The 26052-nt window shown below is 46.0% G+C and overlaps 1 protein-coding gene across 1 annotated transcript; it reads right to left on the bottom strand.

Moving 5' to 3' along the window:
- Positions 1-955: 955 nt before the first annotated feature.
- LOC103178585 (tetratricopeptide repeat protein 9A) lies at positions 956-24808 on the bottom strand. The gene is made up of 5 exons (XM_042338126.1): positions 24620-24808; positions 22442-22726; positions 22234-22384; positions 7454-7636; positions 956-1298 (listed from the first exon to the last, which is right to left on the bottom strand). The coding sequence occupies exons 1-5, from the start codon at positions 24806-24808 to the stop codon at positions 1219-1221; spliced, it is 888 nt and encodes a 295-aa protein (XP_042194060.1). The 3' UTR covers positions 956-1218.
- Between the last annotated feature and the right edge of the window lie 1244 nt (positions 24809-26052).

Here is a 26052-nt window from a genome sequence, read left to right as displayed (position 1 = left end):
CGCACTGAGCGTGCTCAGTCACGTCCATGTGGGATCATTTCGCTTCAGAAAACGCCCAAAAAACTCCCCACCCATCCCCGCAAATCCATGGAACATGATTGTCACACCTTAATGCCAGCTGCCCAACCCCGTCTCTGACTTTCTCTATAGGGTTTTTCATCTGAATATAAATAATAATTTACTACTTTCATTATACAAGAGCTGGCTTGACAAGCGGCAGTTACTTTTCCCAGCGTTTTCTGAACTTCTCCAACTCCCTCTCCCCACCCTCTCTATCTCCTCCTCCCTCCATCCCCTCTCTATCATTCCTCTCTCCCCCCTCTCTTTTCCCCCCTCTCTCCCTCTTCCTCTTTTCTCCCAACCTCCCTTTCTCTCTCTCCCTCCCTCTCTCCCTCCCTCTCTCCTGGGAATGTTTGCTCCGAAAGGGTTTAAGGGCTTTGGTGACAGTGCAGGGTTCTTGTTTTTGCAATTTATTTTGTTTTGAGACGGTCCCTTACCCATTCTCAATGGTTTGGAGGTGGCTGTTTTGTGCCATTGAACATGCGTAAGAATTGCTGGATAAAAGAAGACCAGTTCGTCTTCCACCAACATGCCAGTCGCGTGCACATGCTATGTCCCAAATTGTTGTAATGTTATTGCAAAAGCCCCCCATTCTCTTCTGACTTTTCCTCCCCTTCTCCTTCCCTCCCTCGCCTTCTCCCAAGCTCCCCTCACCCCATTCCAACCTACCCGGTTAACACCCTCCATTATCTTTCCCTCACCCACCCCTATTTCTGAGCGATATCCCCTCCCTCCCGCCCTACCACTCCGCCCTGAGGTTCAATCTTAATGTTCCCCTTCAAATAAAAGCTTTTAAAATGTTCTTTATAACCCTCAAAAAAAAGGGAGAGGGCAGCGGCATAATTTAAAAAAATAACAACCCACGAAAGACACGAACGTGTGGGGTGGGACATAAAAGACATGATGGGTCTGGCTTCCTCATGTAGTTTTCTGGTCCACAAAACACCAAAGGTCGATCGCTGTGCATCCCCTCTGCTGAATAACCTTGGGTGGCTTCATCCAGGTATGTTCGCCCCCTTCCTAACCCCTCCCACCTCCCAGTTCCAAGCGATATTATCAATAGCCGAGCAAAGTCCAGCGGTCAGTCAATGTCTGTCCAGCCCCATCCCCTTCCCTTGCTGTCCCGTTCCTGGCCAGGGTGATCCCCTGTTTATTTTTTTACAAGGATTCCTTCTCCTTCTGCAAGCACCTGCTCAGCTTCATCTCTGTCAGCTGGATGTATCTGATCACGTTCGTGTCTGCGTTTAAAAGAGAGAGAAAGGGACAGATGAGAAGCATTCAGTCTTCCGAGAAGACATCTTATAGGTGTATAACATCTTAAATGAGATTGAAACAGTAAACCCCGATCAACACTTTAGGATGCACCGAGACAGTAGAACAAGAGGATATGGGTTTAAAGGGTAATTTCAGGACAGATTCTGGGCAGTTTTTCTTTACACGGAGAGTAAATAATGACTGGAACAGGTTGACAGGAAGGGTGGTTGAGGTCAGGACACTGGGACTCGTTAAAAAAAAGTGATGCTGTGATGTGGGGGAATGGTAGAGTGGGAGATCAGATGGATCAAAGGGCTTTCTTCATCCAAACCAATCTTGTGAAGTTCTGGCCAACGTATAAAATAATCTCTTTTAATGGGAGAGTTAATTGGTTCCTTCGGAAACAAGGCTGTACTGTTGCCTTCTTAGGGTAACCACAGTAACCGTCATAGCAATGCCTGCACTGCAGACACTCAGTGAGTAATGCAGGTGTGACTCAGGCAATTCCAGAAACGAGCACCGGGTGTAACTCCTGCTCAGTGTGAGGTGCCAGCTGACTGTTAGGAGTGCTCTGTTCACATGCTGACCTTTTTAAGTGATGAGCTTAAGTGGTGGAACAAGGGCTCAATGATGTATCAGCCTGGTTCACTTGGCTGCACTTTCTCCTTCGAGTCAGAAGGTTGTGGGTCGAAAACCCTTGGCGGGAACTAGAATTCATTTAGCCTAAGCTGACAATTCAATGCAGAGCTGGGGGATGTTGCATTGTTCTTCAGATGAGACATTAAACCGAGGTCCCAGCTGTCATTCACTTCACAGCTGTTTGTGGGACATCACTTCGTGCCAATTGTTTGCTGCGTTCGCCTACAAAATACACAGTCACGACACTTTAGAATAAATTCTGGACCCAGAACAGCTCATAGTAAAAATAACTCAGTGGTTCACTGGCTAAAGTACAAGTCCTGCCTTATCAGTGAAGGTAGCCCAGTGAGGGGCTCAGTAGGTCAATCATTTCCTTCCCCAGTGCTGACAGTCTACCAATACATTGGTTTAGAATTAAAGGGGAGGTAGAAACATACTTGGCAGTCTCAGAGTCTTCCGGCCCCTTCTCCCTTTCCAAGCACAGAGTCAAATACTGCCCTGATTGATTGACATTATAATAACCCATGCATTTGATACAGCTCCTATAATATCAAACATCTCAAGGAGCTGCACAGTGGCTTGCTGTCAAATACAGTGACTGTGTATTTTGTAGGTGAATGTGGCAGCCAATTTTCACATAGCAATTTCCCATAAACAGTCATGAAGTGAATGACCACTTTGCCGTCTCCCTCACCAAAGTGTATTCATTTGTAATACCTTGTGTATTATTGTATCGGTGTGGTGCACATGAGTGCGTGTATGTGTGTGCTTGTAAGTGTGTAAGTATGAGTGTGTTTGAGTGTGTCACTGAGTATATGTATGTGTGTGTTTGCTTGTGTCTATATGACTGTATGAAAATATGTAGTGTCCTTGTGTGTGTATATTTTGCGTATATGCATATGTTGTATGTGTTTGTATGCACACTGTGTTTGGTAGTCAAATGAAAGAGTTTATTTTGAAAAAGGAAACAGATGTTTTTTTAATATATAAAAANGGACCAAATGAGAAGTAGAATCGGCTTGTCTGGGAGGGACTTGGGTCTGTGATTCAGCAGATTGGATTCATTGACGCTGCCGTTCACAGGATGTGATTATTTCTTCCTGTTCTGACCTCGATGACCTTATCAAACGATACCTTCACCAGAGGAGGAGAAACAGTCAGGATAGAGTTCCACCTGGTCCACATTTCCTCTATTTGAATCACATTATGCCCACAAAATATACAGTCAATTCACTTTACAGTATATTCTGTAAAGTGCTTTGAAACATCTCGAAGACGTGATCAGGCACTATATAAAATGCAAGGACTATTATTATTCTAGAGCATCCAAAATTCACCTACAAAATACACAGTCACTACACTTTGCACTGAATCTTGTGAAGAGGTCTGAGATGTTCTGCTGGCATGATAAGGCGCTGTATCAAATGCAAGGATGGCTGTTATTAAGTTCTTCTGAGAGCTACAGAAAGACAGCTTGAGAACTAAAACTGATTTCAGCAGTTTGCCAAAATCTGCCAACTCACAAATGCTACATAAATAGAGTAAATCTATAAAAATAAATTGCAGTTATATAATGCCTTTCATGTCGAGAGGACATCCCGAGGCATTGGATGAAAATGGCTATCTAGACCCAGGTGTATTAATAATAATCCTTAAGTTTATATAGCGCCTTTCACATTGATTGGATGTCCTAAAGCTCTTCTTCCTTTAAATTTAGTGCTGTAAATTTCTATGGTTCTACGTTTCTTTACCCAGGGGGCTAATTAATGACTGGAACAGGTTGCCAGGAAAGGGGGCTGAGGGGGAATGAGGTCACTTCAGCATCCTGTTAGCCTCATTTGTTTAAACATAGCTTGACGTTACAGTACAGTGGAGGGTAGAAGCAGAAAGTGTGGATTCATTCAAGTACAAATGAGATGATAATAATAATCCTTGTAATAATAATAATAACACTAATAGTAATCCTTGCATTTGTTACAGCACCTTATCACATCTTCTAGATGTCTCAAAGTGCTTTACAGAATATACTGTAATGTGAATTGACTGTATATTTTTTGCAGGCGAAAATTGATTTCTTTTAGAAAATATGTTGGGATATAGTATATGAGTAATTTGAGACATGACATATAGTAAGTGTAGTCGCTTGGAAGAACCAGGCAACTTTGGATCTAAGGTTCCCAAGCTTTCCACTCTGTTGTAGATGACTCCATACAGAATTAATTGCTATCAATATCTCCATTTTTGGAGCATGTGACTACCAGGATGGTAGAAGGCGGGTTAGATGGAAATTGGTCTTTTTTCATCCAGTAATTCCTATGTTCCTAATGTGAGTGTTGTGTCAGGATGCGATCAAATGGGCTGAAAGACCTTCCTCTCAAACTAGAGGAACAACTTTATCCAGAGGGAAGTGAGAATGTGGAATGTGGAAGGGGCGGTTAAATCAGAGGCAGAATTAGACAGTACAGATACATTTAAGAGGAAGCTAGACATTCACACAACAATAATAATAATAATCCTTGTGCTTTATCATGTTATTGAGATGTCTCAAAGCGCTTCACAGAATATACTGTAAAGTGTAGACTGCATATTTTGTGCACAAAACATGAAGGAGAAGGGAATAGAAGGATATGGGATTGAGTAAGGAGTGGGTGCAAACTCATATGGAGTATAAACACCAGCACGGACTGGTTGGGTTGAATGGCCTGTTTCTATGTTGTAAATCTATCGTTGCAGTTTCTCCCAATGTCCTGGCCAACACTCCCTTAAATAAAATTGGGGCATTCACTTCGTGGCTGTTTGTGGGACATTAGTGTGCAAATTGGTTGCCACTTTCACCCAAAAAACACACAGTCACTCCACTTGACAGTATATCCTGTGAAACGCTTTGAGATGTCCTCCCATTGGGAAACAAATGCTATTACAAACGGAAGGATTATTCTCGTTGTTTTGGTGAAAGCTTGTGAAATGAATGCAGTGATTCCAGTTTTGTTTGTTTGGGGATTAATTTGTACTATTTAACAAAAAGCAAGAAGCAAATAAAAAGAGAGATTATTTTTCAATGGTTTACATGACTATAAAATGTTAGTGCTAATCCGTACCATACTTATCCTATCAAATGGCTGTAGGGCTGCCAGCCAGGGAGATCACAGAGAGACACATGTTTATACTGTGAACAGGGTATCCACCACTTGCTCCTGGAGTTGTTCCTGTATAAATATGCAGGTGGGCCAGATGATGAGTTTATTCCCTAAACACTCAGCACATGACAGCTATTGCCAATAGCACAGGTTGAACCGGAGGATGTGAGGACTGAAGGTGTGACAACTGACATAAACCAACAGACTAAACGGGAGCTGTGCATTGTCAGAGGTGCCGTCCATTGGTAGCACTCTCACCTCTGAGTCAGAAGGTTGTGGGTTCAAGCCGCAGTTCGGGATTTGGAACTCACGTAGTCTAGGCTGACACTCTAATGCAGTGCTGGGGGAATGTTGCATCGTCAGAGGTGCCGTCCTTCGGATGATACGTTAAACCGAGGTCCTGTCTGCCTAGTCAGGTGAATGTTAAAGATCCCATGGCACTGTTCAAAAAGAGAAGGGAATTTCTCCTGGTGTTGTGGCCACCAATCCCTTATAATAAAATTGATCATTCACTTCATGGGAACTTTGTGGAATATTACTGTGTGCAAATTGGCAGCCGTGTTCGCCTACAAAGAACACAGTCACTACACTTTCCAGTATACACTGTGAAGAGCATCCAGAATTTAGCATATTTTCAAATTCAGTCTCAACTCAGTCTCAAGGAAATTGGAGAAATCGAGAAGATACAGAGGAGGGCAACCAAAATGATTGAGGGAATGGAGGGACTGAACTATGAGGAGCGACTAAGTAAATTGGGCATGTTCACGCTGGAAAAGAGAAGATTGAGAGGGGACATGATTGCTGTCTTTAAGATTCTAAAGGGGCTAGACAATATAGATCATGACAGACTGTTTCGATCTGTCCACAATAGTAAAACCAGAGGAAACAGCCTGTGATTGAAGGGGAGTAAATTCAGAACGAATCTACGCAAACACTATTTCAGTGAGCGAATAGTGAACCTGTGGAACAGGCTCCCTAGGGAGACGGATGAAGCAGGAAATGTTGATTCTTTCAAACACAGATTTGATAGTTTTTTTAGGAAATAACATTATGGGATACAGTACATAGGTAGTTTGGGACATATGTTTATGCAACTGCCAGGAAGGTAGAAGGCGAACGAGATGAACCTTGGTCTTTTCTCGTCCAGCATTTCTTATGTTATGTAACTTTGAACCTAGTTTTCCATAGTTCCTAAAAGGATCTAGAGAAATCTGCTCCGAAATGAAATCTGCACTTTCTGAAAGGCTGAGAAAACAGAGTAAATCTGAAATGAGCCAGAGTTTCTTGCCCCACTCCCCACCTCCACATACTCTTCCCCGAAGGTTATTTCTTTACATTTATTCCTGATGTGCTTTGCCTATGCTCGGTCTCCAAGCACAATTAGATCAAGGAATAATACTGCTTTTAGCAGCTGGAGCGTGAATGTTCAACTCACAGCACTGACGGTGCTCTACAGCTCACTGATCGCTCGATATGTTTTCCTCTGGGATCCGGTGTGAAGTATCGCGCTGACTCAATCTCAGCTCATTTATTTGTGGCAAAGTCACAGGTGATCCAAGCCTGAAGGTACAGCCTGAGCCCAACACACGTGTTCAACGATCTGGATAACGTGTGATCCAATGATTTGGACCACACATGCCCAACGTGAGGGTGAAGCATGGCGGAGGGGAGGGGAGGGAAACGAATGACAGGAGCCCGACATTAGTAATGTTTGCTTTGTGTCATCATTACATTTTCAAATGCGAGTTAATGTGCATTAAACACAATCAAAGATGACTGACAGAGGTGTGACATCCTGCTGTGAGGAATGAATGCACGCTCAGTAATAACGTAAAAGCTTGTGAGTTGCTGATGAGATGCAGCCTATGTGTTTGTGAACAACAAGCATTGATAACTACCTGAACGCTGGCATTCCTCCGGGAGATCTCAGTGGGTGGGCACTGTTTGAGGGCAGAGGCAGAGGCCACGAATCTTGAGAGGTGAACGAGACAGCCAATTTATGCAGTGTCCCACAAACAGCCATGAAGCAAGTGACGGATTTTATTTGGGAGACTGTAGGCCAGGACACTGGGAGAATCTCCCTTCTCTTTTCTAATAGTGCTGTGGGATCTTTAACATCCACCTCGTAGATCAGTGGACGTTAAAGATTCCATTGCACTATAGGATTTTGCCAGACGGGGTCTCAGTTTAATGTCTCATACCCCTGGACCGCATTGGAGTGACTGCTTAGACTATATGAGTTCCAAGTCCTGACCTGTGGGGCTTGAAACCACAACCTTCTGACTTAATAGCTGATTGTAAGTAACCATAGTGTATGTGTGACCGTGTCATCTGTGCATCCGACACGGTGGAAGGTTGCTCACCTGTTGGCTGGCGATCCCTCGCTTCCTTCAGGTAATGTAAAGCTTTATCGTAATCTCCGAGATGATAGTAAGCCACACCAGAGCGGTATAGAGCCTTGAAATTATCCCTCTCCTTTTTCAGCACTTTGAGACAATATTCTTTCACTCGCTCATAGTTCACTAGTTCTGCTTGTAGTAAGCAAGCTGTCGAGAAAGGGGAGGGAAAAGGATAGGTTCAGATCATACGTAATAATAATACACTGAATTTTGTAGCATTGGTGGTTAGCGCACTCACCACGCAAGCGAGAGGACCCGGGCGGTCCGAAACCTCAGGCAAGTTTGCTTACTCCACATGGCTGTGTTTACTAAGCAGTAAGCGGAATCTGTTAGTCGATTGGTGGATCACTTTTCAGGGGTTAAAAATCCCTTTCCCCACCAAAACAAATTGGTCATTCAATCCACGACTGTTGTTGGGACACTGCTGTGCTCAATCAGCTGCTGCGTTTCGCCCACAAAATATACAGCCAATCAACAGCAATATTTGCATTTATATAGTGCCCTTCACACAGGGTAGCGTCCCTCCTCAGGTTGGATGCCCAGCCATCGTTTTGAACTGTCCTCCCGACATGAAAGGTGCTGCTGTATAATTGTAAATTGTGTCTCAAAGCGACCAGAATTTGGCAGATTCCTAAACCGCAGCTGTGTTTTTCTTGCGCTCGAGAACGGTGGAAAACAACAGGCTTCAAAGTTGGGACAGAATTCTACGATTCGGCGAAAATGCACACACTCGAAAATGTTAAGAAAGTAAATCCAGACGCAGGTGTGATTGTTCCTCCCCGTTCCCTCCCACCCTCCTGGATTGGAGCCTCCCCCTCCCCCCCAGCTCGGGGTTGTGCTCCGCCACTGTGAACTGCTCTTGGACACTACCCAGTGTGAGGGGCGCTACATAAATACAAGTTGCTGCTGTTGGTGTAGCCTCTGAGTTCAGCTAACGCAGCACAGAGCAGAGCGCAAGTCAACGACCTTCCTATTTTCTCCGTCTAGCTCTCTCTCTTTTTCTCCCTCTCTCTCACTCACTGAGCCTGTGGAGAAGGCGAGAGAGTTATTTTTACATTACCCTTCAGCTGACAGGAAAGAAGCCAGACTGAGCCCAGACGGGTATTTTTCCCATTGTCCGTAAAGTGCTGGAAAAAGGGATGGGGCGGCTGCCAAAATGGAACCGCGTGTTAAAAGGCTCTTCATTAACTTGTGTTACACTGTCATTTATTCAGTCTATTGCCCTGCCATTCACAATTATGAACAATTCTTACATCTTGGATCACCCTCCGTTCTACAGAAAGACTCTTTTTTGGAAGACACAACAAGAGCAGCTGGAACAGGCTGAGGCTGGCCTCTCCAGTGCCCTGTTAATGGGCCATTTCACTAAGTCCACTAAGTGACCCTAGGTTTTTGTGCTGTATTTTAGCCAGGATAGAGTTGGTCTGAGGACTGCCTAACATGCAGTCAGTGCTCAAACACCCATATGTATGTGTAGCTTGTCTCAAGGCCTTAGTCTTCGATCGTGCTTTCGGCCAACCTCCCACCCCCACCCCACTTCTCTTGATTCCAACCCCCAACTCGGGTGCAAACCCTTAACGGGCCAGCGCTATGGGACGTCCTCCCAAAGTGAAAGGCACTGCTATATAAATGTAATTTTGTTGTTGTTGTATACGTGTAAGTGGATGTGTGTGAGTGCATGAGTGGTCGTGAGCATGTGTGTGGCTTCATGAGTTTGTAATCATGTCTAAGAGGAAGGACAGGAGATCACACCTTCAATTTCAGGACAGACACTGGGGACCATTCCTGTACCCTGAGGATAATTAACAACTCAAAATGGTTGCCAGGAAGATTGGTTGAGGCAAGGACTCTGGACTCATTTAAAACACAGCTCGATGCAGTGAAAGGGGAAAGTAGGGTTGGTGTTCTGGAATGATGAGATTAAATGGGCTGAAGCCTTATGATAAAATGAGGTTTGTCAGCCTGGCTCAATTGGTAGCGCTCTCGCCTCTGAGGCAGAAGGTTGTGGGTTCAAGCCCCACATCAGGACTTGGAACCCATGTAGTCCATAATGACATTCCAGTATAATGCTGGGGATACGCTGCGTTGTGCCTTCCTTCAGATGAGACGTTAAACCGAGGTCCCATCTGCCTGTCCAGGCGGATGTTAACAATCCTGTGGCACTGTTCAAAAAGAGAAGGGAGTTTCTCCCAATGTCCTGGTCAACAATCACCCAGATAAAATTAAGACACTCACTTCATGGCTGTTTGTCACCTACAAATGCACGTTGCATTTCACAGAAAATGCTACTGCATTTGCCCACAAAATACAGAGTCCCTACACTTTACAGTGAAGCGCTTTGAGATACTGTCCCAGTGTGAAAGGTGCTATATCGAATGCAAAGATTATTATTATTATTTTACTAATGGAGCTGAGTTGGTAGATTTCCAGCAGGATTCCTTAAGAAGGAATTTCTTTGATAAAACCTGAATTTTAGGACCAGGACTTTTCTTCCCCTAATAGTTCCCCGGATTTGGAAATGATAATAATACTAAGCCTAACTTTGATATAGTGGCTTATCACCCCTTTAACACGTCTCAAAGCGCTTCGCAGAATATATTGTAAAATGGATTGACTGTGTATTTTAAATGTGTTAAAGAGAGAGTGACTGGAAGACAGTCACTGAGCCCAAGATTGTTTGTGAGTGGAGCTGAGTTTATAACCCAGAGAGAGAGAGATGCAGTATTCAGTGCACAGCGCTTCACTAAATGTGCCATTTAAGGTGCCCGTGTTAATCCATCTACCTCGCACTAATAAGCTTGGAGATGCCTCCCAGCCTGTAAAATATACAGTCAATCCACTTTACAATATATTCTGTGAAGAGCTTTGAGCTTTGAGACATCCACCCTGAACCTGCACCCTCTTGTCCTTGTTCCTTAACAGCTATGAATGTATTGATCTGCTTTTACTGTCTCAGTTCCATTATGATATATCTCTATAAGGTTCCCTGCGAGACCTGGAGAGTTCCAGTTATCTTGTTGGTCATCCTTCTGACACTATAGGGACCAGGTGCCAGTCTGGCTGAGTTAATAGCACTCTCACCTCGGAAGCAGAAGGTTGTTGGTTCATGCCTAACATCAGGACTTTGAATTCATATACAGTAAATCTCACATAAGTCGTATCAGTTGGGGCCATATATTTTTTACGACTTATGCAAAGTATGAGTTATGTCAAACTTACATAAATTATACAAAATTTAATGGGACTTGGTCAGATGATAAATTTAGGGGATTATACGATGCATAGAGATCAGACTTATGCGAGTTTTACTGTACTCTAGGCTGGTGCTCAAGGGCAGTGCTGGGGAGTACATGATATTCAGAGGTGCCGTCCTTCAGATGAGTCATTAAACCAAGGTCCTGTCTGCCTGTTCAGGTGGACATTAAAGATTCCATGGTTTAAAAAGATTTAAAAAGAGAAGGGTATCCTAGCCAACAATCTCCAAAGATTAAGTTGGTCACTCACTTCATGGCTGTTTGTGGTACATCGTTGTGTGCAAATTGTTTGCCATGGATCTTTAACATCTACCTGAACAGGCAGATGGGACCTCATTTTAACATCTCATCTGAAGATAGCAGCTGTCCCCCAGCACTGCACTGGAGTGTCATCTAGAGTGAGCTTCAAGTCCTGATGTGGGGCTTGAACCCATCACTTCTGACTCAGAGGCAAGAGTGCGAGAGTTACCAACTGAGCCAAGCTGACAGACCAAAGATTGTAAATAAGCTTTTATCATCTTAAATTTCAAGACAAGATGGGCCTCACATTCTAGGTGATACTAGGTGGTATTTCGAGCCCACAGATCTGCCAAAGTAGCCCACCAATGGAGACCAACCTCACTGTTGCTGCTCAAAATTGTGTTGTTTCTATGCATTACAAGTGCTGGGCACTTACAGGAACACCATTATATACTTAACAAATGGACATTGAGCTGCACTGATTGAATAGCAGGGGAGGGTGAGCTGCTTGCTTTTAACATCCACGCTTCAACAAGGCAAGCACTTGGCAGGTGCGTACTTAAGTGGCACAGGCACCAATCCAGGGAATAACAATCATTCAGCTGGCCAAGTAATTCAGTGTTGAAATTAATGCTACAAGAAGCTGTCTGCAATCGTACAAAAGACCGCGTAATTGCTATTGGGGCTGAATATCATTAAGTAACCTGAGATTGGGAACCATTTTCCTCCACACAAAGGGCTCCTCGCACGGATTTACTGCATTTTCAACTGAACTCGAGACGTCGCCTGAGCCTGTGCTGAAATTGGCTTTAAGACCTTCAATTTTTTTCCCTCGCATTAGCTATAGCCCCTTATTACGTCATTGAGAGGTCTCCAAGAGCTTCACAGAATATACTGTTAGAATGAATTGACTGGGTATTTTGAGGGTGAAATGCGGCAGTGTCCCACAAGTCGTGATTATTATTATTATTATTATTTTTTGAAAGGATTATTACCCCAGGAAAATGATCTGCCAATTGACTAACGACTCTGTTCCTACTTACTGCTGGATAAACAGAGGCCTGTGGAGTAAGTAAACTTGCCTCAGGGTTTCGCCCTGCCCCGGAATCGAAGCTGGAAGTTCTCGCTTGCAAGGCAAACCCGCTAACCACTACCCTATGGGACCCCACACTATTAATATTTAAATATTAACATTTTTGCTGATGTTATCCATCCCCTGGAGTGAAGGCAATTCACCTATGGGTGTGAGCTTTAAAATACAAAAAAAACTATCTGCAGTTTAACTTAAAGGGAATTTCAGGACACTTTCTGAATGGCTGCCCTCAATTTCCATGGAAACATCTAGGATGTGCAACAAGGCTTTGAAGTGTTAGTCGGGTATTAAAGTTGCGATGCTTATGTTCTCGGTTTGTTATTATCTGTTGCTCTGTTCCCGACGGTTGCTATCTGGGACTCTCAACTGTGGACTCCCATCGTCAAATGACCAGAATTGGTTGGAACCATATATTGTAATCGTCCTTGCATTTGATACAGCACCTTATCACGGTGTTGAGACGTCTCAAAAACTCTTCGAGGGATTGTACTGTAAAGTGTGGTGACTGCGTATGTCGTAGGCAAACACAGCATCAAATTCGCGTACAGCAATGTCCAACAAACAGACATGAAGTGCGCGATTCATTTTATTGAGGAGGGTGGGGGGTAGGGGGAGGGAAGGATTGTGCCAGGACACCAGGAGAAACCATTTCTCTTTTTGAATAGCACCATGGTATCTTTACCATCCACCTGGACAGGCAGATGTATCTGGGAGTCTCAGTGGATTCCCATCGTGCAATGACCAAAATCAATTTGAAACTTCCAAACTTTGAGATAAGACCCCCTCCTCTCTTCTTCCCCCTGCAACACACACAATAATCGGGAGTTGCTCCCAATGTCCTAATTGGTCGCACAATTCGTTACTGTGTGTAGGACATTGCTGTGCGCGAATTGGCTGTCGTGTTCAACTACAAAAACACACACACCATTTTACACTACATCCTGTGAAGCACTTACAGGTGATGCGATAAGGCTTTATATCATAGGAACATAGAAGCATAGGAACCGGAGTAGGACATTCAGTCCCTTGAGCCTATTCCACATTCTATTAGATCATGGCTGATCTATACCTCAACTCAATTTATCTGCCTTTGCCCCATATCCTAGGATATCCCTACCTAACAAAAATCTATCCACCTCAGTCGTGAAAATTTGAATTGATCCAGCATCCACAGCCTTTTGGGGAAGAAAGTTCCAGATTTCCACTATTCTTTGTATGAAAAATTGCCTCCTGATTTCACTCCTAAATGTCCTAGCTCTAATTTTAAGGTGATGCCCCCTTGGTTTGGATTTCCCCAGCAGAGGAATAGTTTCTCTGTAAATACCCTATCGAATCTCTTTATCATTTTAAACACCTCGATTAGATCGCCCCTCAACCTACTAAACTCAAGGGAATACAACAACAACAACAAACAACAAAAATTGCATTTGTAGAGGCATAAACAAGCCTAGTTTATGCAACCTGTCTTCATAATTTAACCCTCTTAGCCCTAATATCATTCTGGTGAATATAATCCTTGTATAGCAAATGTGAGGATTATTATTATTATTATTATTATTATGACAGGGGGTTTGTACAGTCTGACTGATGAAAGTCACAACAAAGCAGTCGCCATGGCAATGATGCCACTCCAACTGGAAAGTGATCTGATAATATCACACTTAGTCAATGAATTAACGTCAACACACAGCTAGAGCAAGCAAATAACTGCCATAGCTTCACTGCCCACTCAAAGCCCAGGGGGGAATTAGCATATATAATAAAACACATCAAAACTGCACAGACATAGAATCATAGAATATTACAGCACAGAAGGAGGCCATTCGGCCCAACGTGCTTCAGAGACCTAACGCTGATCTGTTCCGAGACCCTATCCTACGTGAAGGGTCCTATATAAAAGCAAGTTGTTGTTTAAGTTCCAAGGAGGAGGAGAGGAGAGGAGAAAGGAGGGGCTGTGAATACAATGTAGGATTTCCTATGGGGTTCCTCAATAAGAAATCATAATGAGTCCTGATAATCCAGGCTCCTTCCCGATCTGCGGGAACTCCGCTCCAACGGCATCTGCAGTGCTTCTGGAGCAAAATTCCCACAGGTCAGAGTTAAGGAATCTCTGTCAGGATTCCTGCCGTTTTAGGCTCCCCTCTCACCTCATCCCACCCGACCACCCAAAGGCGTGTGAAAGGCGCAATATAGATGCAATTTGTTGTTGTTGTTGTGATAAGGGACCCAACTCCCCACCGATTGTCCTCGTTTCAATGAAAGCAAGGGCGAAAGCTTGCTGAGCATCTCCAGCACAGTGCAGCGTGGAACTAACACAAGAGCACCATCTAGTGAGGTGCACACACCCTGCACTTGCAAGCTTTTTGCAAAGCCTTTCTGTAAGGTGTCTTTCCTTCCCATTCCTACAGTCTGGGCTGTTGAAACACAGTGCTCTCAGCCTGCAAACGGCTGTGTTGTTTCAAGACTTGCCCTGCACTCCTGATAAAAACCCGATTCAAATTGCTGTGCTTTTCGCCCACAAGATACACAGTCATTCCATTTTACAGTACATTCCGTGAAGCGTTTTGAGACGTCTCTACGATGTGAAAAGGTGCTCTATCAAATGCAAGGTTTATTATTGTTATTATTATAAAACCAGGCCTCGTGAATTACATCAGAGCTGAAAGCTTCACTTGTAATGATGTGCTTTTCTGGACCGAACAGTGGATTTACTAACTGCTTGAGCCATAGCCACAGATTGCTTTTTGTGACCAATATTCAGGGCAAACTGGCACTGACCCCAGAATTTACGAGCTAAGCCGCTACACAGAAAAATCCCAGGCAGTATGGCTGCAAGCTAGATAAAGGAATAAGACGAGAGGGAATCTGGGTTAAAGGAAATTAGGTGCAGCTCGTGGAAATGTAACCAGGGGCAACAATTTTAGGAACCGGCGATCTTAGAAACCTCACAGAAAATATCTAAGAATTCAGGGAGTGTGAAGAGCGTCAGGTACCTTGGTTAGAAAGAAACTGGGTGCGTTTGAACATGGTTAGCCCAACCCGAATGTTAGAGCCCCAATTTGGTTTTCATTTTAAAACAGCTGGAATCCTGATCAGCTGAGGACAAGGTTGTAACTTGAAATGTGTATGAGGGATTGTAAAACAAATTGGCATCTGGACTGCTTAAGACTCTGCCACTGCTTTAAAAACAGTGCCTTAAAATCAGGAGCCAACGCTGATTCCAGGAGCCCATTGCCCCTTTTACACCCAAATATTCACAAGAAGAGTTTAACCCCGATAAAACTGATTGGTCACGTCATGGGGTATTTGCTGTGCACAAATGGGCTGTTGAGCTTGCCCACAAATTGCCTGTTACACTCCACCCATGAAATCACTTGAACTCTGCCTGAGCTTGTTTCCGAGCTGTTATTGTCCACGACGAAAATAATGGCTGGCGTTTATACAATGCGCTGCTCTTCGCTTGGTTTAATAACATCTTGGAGCGCTTTACAAAGACGGGGTCGGATGCTGAGCAAGGGAGACGGAGAGGGAAAGGGGAGGCAACCACAGGCGCAGTGGGTTTTAAGGAAAGATTCAAAGGCTGACACACAAGAAGGCGAGACAGAAGGGTAGAGGGAGGGTGTTTCACATGTTAAGAGCGTAGTATCCACTGATGGTGGCGTGGTGGGGTCATGGGTCGAGTTAGTTGGATGAGGGGGTAGCAGAGGACAGGGGTAGGATGAAATCAGAGAGACAGACAAGCACTTCAAAGCCACTGTCATGCAGGAAGGTTTTCTCACACTGTTCTGTGTATGATGGGATGAATTCGGATGCGCAACATCTTGAAAGATAACAATCAATCAAACCACATCAAAATGATAACTAGTGGTATCCAAACACTCACGCAGCTCACCCCAGTCAGTCTCCCCAGACTTCAGTTACTTTCATCTTTGAATATAGTTTTGAAACAAGCCCAACTCTCCTGCTGTGGTTGTCTGTAAGCCAATGAAACTAACTCAACTTAATTTAATCATATCATTTTTTCTCTCACATCACAAGGGACATCAGCACCTTATATCCTACATATCAGGTCAAGTTTAATAATGTATCTTGATAATCCTTGTAATTGATACAGCGCCTTATCATGTCATTGAAACAGGACTTTATTTTAAAGTGCAGTGATTATACATTTATAGGAGGACGCCTACAGTTATAGCATGGATCAGATCCAGTGTATAGCTCACTTTAAATGTACCTCGTCAATGTGCATTAATACCAGTTTGAGAAGGATGTTCTAACTGCAGCATTTTGACACTTCCATTGGCCAAACCAAAACTGCTAACGTGTGGGCAGCCTTGTGTGCTGAGAGCTCATGTGAACCAGGAAATGGGTTCAGACCCACACTTCCGAGCAGTGGTTGGGAAGGAGGCTTTCATTGTGTCAGCCTCGTCTTATGTTGTATCGAGGTTTCCAAGATAGAAAGACAATGCGTTTAAACTAATCCATCTCTAATTATCACACTTGTTCTTAATATATTGGCTGGCGCGCATAGAACAGGATGAGGAAATCTCAGTCCCTGTCTGGTTCGTATGTGAATGTTAGAAAGTTGCCAGGAATAATAATCCTTAATAATTCGTACATTTGATACAGTGCCTTTATGATTGGGAGGACGCCTCAAAGTGCTTCACTGCATGTACTGTGAGTATAGTAACTGTGTATTCAGTAGGCAAACAATTCGGATTTAGATCTTAAATACTTAACCACACTTTGAAAGATACTGCCTGCTTACTTAAATGTTATCAGCATATTTCTTGGGCAGGGCGTACTGGTAAACACTGAGTAACATTTTGTTCAAACGAGAGTTCCGACAAGTTGTTAAAGCCGTCTCACACTGCTGATAGAGGGGCTGTCCTCTTGATTATTTGCTTTAAATAATTCAATACATTTCTATTGTGTGTCAGCCTGATGCAGTGGTAAAACCTTCGTCTCTGAGTCAAAAGGTTGTGGGTTCAAACCCCACGTTGGAACTCGCAATAACGTCGCCTCAGCTCACACTCCAATGCAGTGCTGGGAATGGGGGGGGGGGGGGTTGCATTGTCAGAGGTGCCGACGTTCAGATGAAACGTTAAACCGAGGTCCCATCTGCCTGTCCATGTGGATGTTGAAGATCCCATGGCGCTATTCGAAAAGAGAAGTGTGTTTTTCCCGTTGTCCTGGCCAATAAATTCCCCAAATAAAACTGGTCATTTACTCCATTACTGTTTGTTGGACACTGCTGTGCACAATTGGCTGCTGCGTTTTGCCAACAGAATACAGTCAATCCACTTTACAGTATATTCTGTGAAGTGCTTTGAGACATTTAAACGACATGATAAGGCGCTGTATCAAATGCAAGGATTGTTATTATTTCAGGCGTTGTACGAGCGATTTTAACTTAAGACTCCAGCGCTACCAACCGCACACTCTGGGGTCTCCAAGCATTGGCTCTTGCCAATCTGCACCTCACACGTTGTGGAATTAGGTTTCAGGATGCATCCCTCCAGGGAGAGAGAGAGAGAGTGCCATTCCATTCCAACAATCTTATCTCTGGAATTCCCATGTGTAGGTGGGATGCATGGAATTCTCCTGGTGATGGTTTTCCCCATGTGTCAGACACCCGGCTGATCATTCTGTCTCTTTGAAAGGCTTCTCCTATCCCCCCCGCACTGTCACGTGCGGCATCCCTCAGGGCTCTGTCTTTGGTTCTCTCCTTTTTAATGTCATCTGCAGACATGGGGTTAACTTCCTCATGTTATGCGGATGACATCCAACTCTATCTCTCTGCCTCCTCCCTCGATTCCAGGACCACTGCTGTTTTGACTGATTGCCTGTCGGATATCAAATCCTGGATGAGCTCTAACTTTCTTCCCTCACCTCCTTCAAGATCGGCCTCTTTGACCAAGCATTCGGCCATCTTTCCATTCCCTCACCGCCTTGAACCCCAGCCCCAGCTCGATTGAGGCGAACTCTGGGCTTTTCAGGACCTTGGCACATCCTCCTGACATGAGAGTTGCTACATAAATGTGAATTTGTATTTGTAAAACCAGTTATTGGCCAACTTAAATATCATTGCTATCAACTGGATGGATTGTAAGATTCCCTTGATTGTCTAATTGCAGAGCCATCCATCTTGTGGTCAGCCGGCTTGATGGCTACACCTCCCACTGGCTGGAACCCCAAGACCTTATTGAACCCAGCCTTCTCAAAGATGTCCCTCAGAAGGCTCTGGTGATGTGAAGCTGCCCTGCACTCAGTCAATGTGCTTGCTGCAGTCTGGACAGCTCACACTCTTTGACCTATGATCTCCGTTTGATTCCATGTAAAGAGCCTCCTTTATATCCTGCTATTGATTTGCAAACACTTTAACTCCAAAATTCACCAACCCATAATCCAGTGTCAGAGGTCCCTTTTCCTCTAACCAATATTTCCCCCCACGCCCCACCCGCTCTCCTGTGCTGAAAGTTCTGATACACACCCCCTCACCCAATTGCAAAGTGTCCAGGTCACTATTTTAGGTGTCTGATGTTTATTCAGTTAGGAACAGGAGTAGGCCAGTCAGCCCCTTGAGCCTGTGGCTGATCTATATCTCAACTCCAATTACCCGCCTTTGCTCCATATCCCCTGATACCCTTACCTAACTAACATCTATCCACCTCAGTTGAAAATCTGAAGGGATCCAGCATCCACAACCTTTTGGGATCAGAGAGTTCCAGATTGCACTAGCCTTTGTGCGAAAAAACTCTTCCTGATTTCACTCCGAAATGGCCTAGCTCCAATTTTGAGATGATGCCCCTTGTACTGCACCTCCACCAGGGTTGTGGAATTGGAATAAACGGGGGTGGGGGGTGGGAAAGCTTGCTGATTTCCTCCTCCCTCTAACCTTGTACAATTGTAGCACCCCCACAGTCCCTGCCTTGGCTGACATTCGGATAACTCAAGACAGAGTGAGATTTAACCTTGCAATCTCTGGTTCTGTGTAGTTCAGCTGCCGACTGAATAAAGATGTGTAGAGGGGCGGGGAATCAGAGAAAGAAAAAAGACTGTGAGGCTTCCACTCTCTCCGACAGCCATTTGGTGTTTTGTCAGGATATTCAATCTTACTGAAATATTCATAGCAACAAAGACCATATAGAGGGAACAACAACAGCTCGGAATGTGTGTTAGTTGTAATCCTCCATCTCTACTGCAGCTTGTACCTCACTGGACCTGTCACTGCAAAAGCGTAGGACACAGAGAGGAGCTGCTCAACCCTGCTGTGACAGTGGGGGAATATAAACATCGACACAGCCTGGTTGGGCCACTCTCTATGTAGAAGAGCCAATAAAGCTGTAAGTCAAGGGCTTCGGGAAAACGAACACCCATGATATCCAGTGTACTTTTTGGCTCCTCACCTACATTTTGCAATTGAACAAAAGTCCCAGTGCCCTTCATCCCTGCTTGGACAGTCTACCTGGTATTGTCCATTTGCAGTCCACTTGGAATTGCCAATGACAAGTCATGATACTTTATGACCTTCAGTGGAGACAAATGATTCGAGATCTACAACTTTTGGATATTTGGATATTCAACTCCAGATAAACTCTGGAGACACAAACTTGAACCCAGCCAGACAGCCCCATTGACCCACTGCTACCCAATCCACAGGATGCCTAATTTTTCAAGGACACTTTTAATCAACAACAACAACAACAACAGCAAATTGCATCCCTCATGCAGGGTAAAGTCCCAGAGCACTCAATCAGCTGGCTAGCTGGGCTTGTCAAGGTTAAAGTACATTGTTCAAAAGATGCAAGAGCCACGTAGTCCCTCATCCTCTTGAGGAGTAAAGTCAGCAAGTGAAAGAAACCCCCCTCGGGCCAGTATCATGTTCTACAAACGTGCATTTGCTCACAGAGATCACGACTGTAATCTATATTTAATGACGGCAACCAACGCACAAGGAAGGCTGCAGTGCACAGCACCTCTTCACAGTCATAGTAAATTGGTTCAAGCCTTGGCTCTCGCCAGCCTGCTCCTAATACTTTCCGGAATTAGGTAAGCAGGATGCATCCCTCCAGGGAGAGAGTGCGCATTCCATTCTGCCAATTTATCTCTGGAATTTCAACGTGTAGGTGGAATTCTCAGTACGGTTTGGATATTCTTAAGCATGGTGATCGGTTTCCGCATTTGTCAGACATCCGGCTGACCACAGTAATAGTAAATTGCTGTAAATTGAGGAGGCACTCAATAGTGTTGTGGGCAGGTTAATGAATAAAATAAGGAGAGGGCTGTGAAAGTCATTCCCAACACCACGCCGTGTCTGTGTGTGTGCGTCTGTGCAAGGTGTGAGCAACAGAGGTGAACATCATTCCCTGGGTCTATCCTATCTGACCCCCTCCTTGGCTGTGTTATTGCACGGCTGATTAGATGTTTAGAAATCTAATTTTTAGAGGGAATTTCAAAAACAATTTGCCCACAAAATACACGGTGCAACAATAATAATAATAACAATGCTTTACAGTATAATACTAACAATAATAATAATCCTTGCATTTGATATAGAGCCTTATCGCATCGTCACGACGTCTCAAAGCCCTTCACAGGATACACCGTCAAGTGAATTGACTGTATATTTTGTGGGCGATTCCGCGTAGATTCTGTGAAGCGCTCTGAGACGTCTGGAAGATCCGTGGTCGGGCGCGATATCAAATGCAGGGATTTGTTATTATTTTTAGTATTATTAGGATCATTATTTATTATTATTATTCTAATAAAAAAAGAGGAGGGGGTGGGGGAGATCGACATAACGTAGGGGCAAAAGTAAGAGCTTGGAAAGAGACTGAGATGTCAAAAGATGTCAGTGAAAGAGTAACGTGAAGCATCCCCGACCCCCAGTGCCCTCTCCATCCTCCACCCACCACCCACCCACCTCTCCAGAAGCCCCCCTCTCTCTTTCTCTCCTCTCCTTCTCTCTCTCTCCTTTTCTCTTCTCTCTGTCTCTTTCTCTCCTTCTCTCTCTCTCTTTCTCTCCTCTCCTTCTCTCTCTGTGTGTCTCTCTCCTTCTCTCTTCTCTGTCTCTTTCTCTCCTTCTCTCTTCTCTGTCTCTTTCTCTCCTTCTCTCTCCTCTGTCTCTTTCTCTCCTTCTCTCTCCGTCTGTCTCTTTCTCTCCTCTCTCTCTCTGTCTCTCCTCTCCTTCTCTCTCTGTGTGTCTCTCTCCTTCTCTGTCTCTTTCTCTCCTCTCTCTTCTCTGTCTCTTTCTCTCCTTCTCTCTCTCTCTGTCTGTCTCTTTCTCTCCTCTCTTCTCGGTATCTTTCTCTCCTTCTCTCTCTCTCTGTCTGTCTCTTTCTCTCCTCTCTCCGTCTGTCTCTTTCTCTCCTCTCTCTGTCAGTCTCTTTCTCTCCTCTCTCTCTCTGTCTGTCTCCTTCTCTGTCTCTCCTCTCCTTCTCTCTGTCTCCTCTCCATCTCTCCGTCTCTCCTCTCCATGTCTCTCTGTCTCTCCTTCTCCCTCTGTCTTTCTCTCCTCTCCTCTCCGTCTCCCCTCTCCCTCTCTCTCTGTCTCTCCTTCTCCATCTCTCTGTCTCTCCTCTCCATCTCTCCTCTCCATCTCTCTCTGTCTCTCCTTCTTCCTGTCTTTCTCTCCTCTCCTCTCCGTCTCCCCTCTCCCTCTCTCTCTGTCTCTCCTTCTCCATCTCTCCGTCTCTCCTCTCCATCTCTCTCTGTCTCTCCTTCTCCCTCTGTCTTTCTCTCCTCTCCTCTCCTCTCCTCTCCGTCTCTCCTCTCCATCTCTCCTCTCCATCTCTCTCTGTCTCTCCTCTCCATCTCTCCGTCTCTCCTCTCCATCTCTCCTCTCCATCTCTCTCTGTCTCTCCTTCTCCCTCTGTCTTTCTCTCCTCTCCTCTCCGTCTCTCCTCTCCATCTCTCTCTGTCTCTCCTTCTCCCTCTGTCTTTCTCTCCTCTCCATCTCTCCGTCTCTCCTCTCCATCTCTCTCTGTCTCTCCTTCTCCCTCTGTCTGTCTCTCCTCTCCGTCTCTCCTCTCCATCTCTCCATCTCTCCTCTCCATCTCTCTCTGTCTCTCCTCTCCTTCTCCCTCTGTCTGTCTTTCTCTCCTCTCCTCTCCCCCCTCTCCCCCCTCCCCCCCCCCCCCCCCAGTGCCACCCACCTGCCAGGCTGTTGTAGCATTCGATCTCGATGCCCTCCACCGCCTTCCTCTCCTCCAGGGTGAGCTTGTGCGGGGGTGAGGGTGCGGGTGCGGGTGCGGGTGCGGGTGAGGGTGCGGGTGGCGGGGGGGGCGCCCCCGGGCCGGGGACGGGCTCCACTCTCACGGGGTCGGGGTCGGGGGACCGGGAGGGCTCCGGGAGGCCCGCGGCCACCATCCCCTTCATCTCCAGCAGTGCCCGGTGGTACTTGCCGATGGCCTCCCGGAATTTCTTCTCCCGGTAGCACTGTCCGCCCTGAGCCTTGAACTGCAGCGCTTTCTGGACCACCTCCCGAGCGTCGGCGGCTTTCGCTGCTCTCGGCGGAGCGGGTGCGCTCGGAGCGCATTTGGACGCGTAGGGCAGAGGCTCTCCATCCCCGACAGCGCCTGAGCGCCGAGGGATGGAGATGGGCGGCTGGTGCTGGGGCTGGTGGGGCTGCTGGGGCTGGTGCTGGGGCTGGTGGGGCTGGTGGTGCTGGGGCTGGTGGGGCTGGTGTTGGGGCTGGTGGGGCTGGTGTTGGGGCTGCTGGGGCTGGTGTTGGGGCTGGTGGGGCTGGTGCTGGGGCTGATGGGGCTGGTGCTGGGGCTGGTGGGGCTGGTGCTGGGGCTGCTGGGGCTGGTGGGGCTGGGGCTGGTGGTGGGGCTGGTGGGGCTGGTGCTGGGGCTGATGGTGGGGCTGGTGGGGCTGCTGCTGGGGCTGGTGCTGGGGCTGGTGCTGGGGCTGGTGGTGCTGGGGCTGGTGGGGCTGGTGGGGCTGATGGTGGGGCTGGTGCTGGTGCTGGTGGTGGTGGTAGTTGTTGCTGTTGTTGCTGCTGGTGCTGCCTTTCCCTTCCATGTCCTCGGCTCTGCTCAGTCTCCCATCTCTTTCATTCTTGTTGTGTTGTTTCCTTTTCCTTCTTTTTTTTAAAAAAAACCAAAAAATCTCTCTCTATATATCTATATCTCTATAGGGATCAGATCTGATCTCTAAAGAGACACAGCAAAGCGATCTGTCCAGTCTGCCTTGCCTTGTCTGTCTGTCTGTCTGTGTGTGTGTGTGTGTGTCTGACTGTGTGTGTGTGTGTGTCTGACTGTGTGTGTGTGTCTGGCTGTGTGTGTGTGTGTGTGTCTGACTGTGTGTGTGTGTGTGTCTGGCTGTGTGTGTGTGTGTGTGTCTGTGTGTGTGTGTGTGTCTGACTGTGTGTGTGTGTCTGACTGTGTGTGTGTGTGTGTGTGTGTGTGTGTGTCTGACTGTGTGTGTGTGTGTCTGGCTGTGTGTGTGTGTGTGTCTGGCTGTGTGTGTGTGTGTGTGTCTGGCTGTGTGTGTGTGTGTGTGTCTGGCTGTGTGTGTGTGTGTGTGTGATGGGCTCTGACTGCTGTGTGTGTGTGTGTGTGTGTGTGATGGGCTCTGACTTGTTCGGATCTGTCAGAGAGGAGGTTTCTCAGATCTTCGCTGTGATGATGTTACCGACTCCAGAGATGCCCGAGAACTGAGATTCAAGTCCTGACCCGGAAGAGCTGAAACAAACCACACGTAATCCAACCCAATGCGACTTCTAATTAAAGCGATCTTTTCTGGGAGGGGATGGATGGGTGGGGTGGGGGGGTGTGGGGGGGATGGGGGGGGTGTGGGGGTGTGTGGGTGTGGGGGGGTTGGGGTGTGGGGGTGTGTGGGGGGTGGGTGTCTGGGGTTGGGGGTTAGAGCAAGGTGATGCTCTCCAAAATTCACAGATCAAACCAACATGAGGGAGGAGGACTGGGACCAGAGGCTCAAAAGACACCTCCGGCCAACCCAGAGATCAAGACAGAAACCTTCCTTCCACCACAACCCGCGGAGTAACATAATAATAATAATAATAATAATAATCCTTGCATTTGATATAGCGCTTTTCACGTCGGGAGGACATCCCGAAGCGCTTCACAGAACACACTGTAAAGTGAATTGACTGTATATTTGTGGGCGAACGCGGCAGCCAATTGCGCACAGCAATGTCCCGCAAACAGTCATATGGATTGAAAATGACCAATTTATTATTGTTTTGGGTTTTGGAGGGATTATTATTAGGCTCTGTGTGGAGTAAGGAAACTTGCCCAAGGTTTCGCCCTCTGCCTGGAATTGAACTCAGGTCTCTCACTTGCAAAGCGAGTGCTCTAACCACTGAGCTACAGGACTCCAAATGACTTGCCCGTGAGTGCGTGTTGGCCAGGCAGTGTCCACGCTTCAGCTCGCTCCCCGTCCGTTTTTCCGATTGGCTTCCCTCACGCTCTTGTCGTTTCTCCCCGCGTTTACCCCAGTCACGGACGGATTTTTTTTTCTTACGCACCCACAGCCCTGAGTACTTTTGCAGCCAGCCCAGCCCCGTTGCCTGACCTTAAGCGATAATAACTGTCCACCGAACAGATCGCTTTCGAGATCCTCACGCTCATCTTCAAACCCCTTCATGCCCTGGCACCTCTCTACCTCTCTGACCCGATTACTCCCCAAACCAGTACCCGTTGCCTCCGCTCGACTGGCTCCCGCCTCCCGCCTCCTGCTTGTCCCTCGTGTCCTCTGTTCCATTATCAGTGGCCGCACTTTCAGCCGTTACGCTCCGAAACTCTGGAATACTCTCCCTCAATCTCTCCGCCTTGCCTCATCCTTTCCCACCTTCAGGTCGCGCCTATGGCCACCTTTCAATGTTTTCCTTGTTTTTGGAGTACATGTTCTCATACTGCATTTACTCTCTGCCCCCACTCCAATTTTCTGTTCTTACTCCCTCCCCCTCTGAAGATGACCATTGAAGCCAGGGGCATGGAGGTTAATCCTGTTGTCAAAACCAGTGAGTTTTGATTAACTGTGTCACTGTGAGAGCTTCTCATCTTGTGTCCACACTATGGTCTGCTCAATGGCAACCAATAACTTTGATAATTCCTCCCCTCCATCTGAGCCTGAAGAACTTAAAGATATCTTTACCACTGAATCCCCCTTCTCCTCACACTCCAACTGAGAGTCAGACAATGATATAAGACGGTCACAAGAGGAGCGAAAGGAGAGATTAGGAGAATTGTTTTCACACAGAGAGTTGTTGAGCCGTGGAATTCTCTGCCCACCAGTAACAACAACTTAAATTTATAAAGTGCCCTTCACACAGGGTAGATTCTCAGAGGATTGAGTCTCAAGATGATAGAGGCAGAGTGGAGTATGGGTTTCAAGAGGCAAGTAGACAGGTATATTGAAAGGTAGAAGCTTGAAGTAGTATAGGGATGAGGGCAGGGCAATGGGATTGAAAGAACAGCTTGCTCTGAGAGCCAGTGCAGACTTGATGGGCTGAATGGCCTCCTTCTGCACTATAAATTTCTATGATTTCTGTGAATGATCCTATCTGCACCTTCCTGATCTCGGTGGTTTAGTGTCATACCTGACAGAGCATTTATTTGTGGAGCCAGTGGAGCAACAATGGACTTTAACAAAGATTTGTCAGAAAGTCACCACTGTAGTGCCAGTGTGGCTCAGCTGGTAGCGCTCTCCTCTGCTCAGTCAAAATGACTATTGGGTTGAAGCCTCACACCAGCTCATAACTAGGCTGACACCCCAGTGCAGTAGTGAGAGATTTACTGTCCTCCAGACAAAATCATGAAGGTCCCATCTGTCTGTTCTGATGGTTCAGGTGAATATTAAAGCACTATATTAAAGAAGCATAGCGGTGTCCTGTCCAATATACAAAATACCTGTACATAATGTTAGTAATCCTTGCATTTTGATACAATGCCTTATCATGGCATCGAGACATTTCAAAGGATTTACTGTGTAGTTTTGTGACCTTG

The sequence above is a fragment of the Callorhinchus milii genome, unplaced genomic scaffold (assembly GCF_018977255.1).
Source record: "Callorhinchus milii isolate IMCB2004 unplaced genomic scaffold, IMCB_Cmil_1.0 Scaffold9, whole genome shotgun sequence".
In the NCBI taxonomy this organism is placed as follows: domain Eukaryota; kingdom Metazoa; phylum Chordata; class Chondrichthyes; order Chimaeriformes; family Callorhinchidae; genus Callorhinchus; species Callorhinchus milii.
Note: the sequence above shows the minus strand (reverse complement) of the source record. Positions and strands in the feature narration are given on the sequence as shown.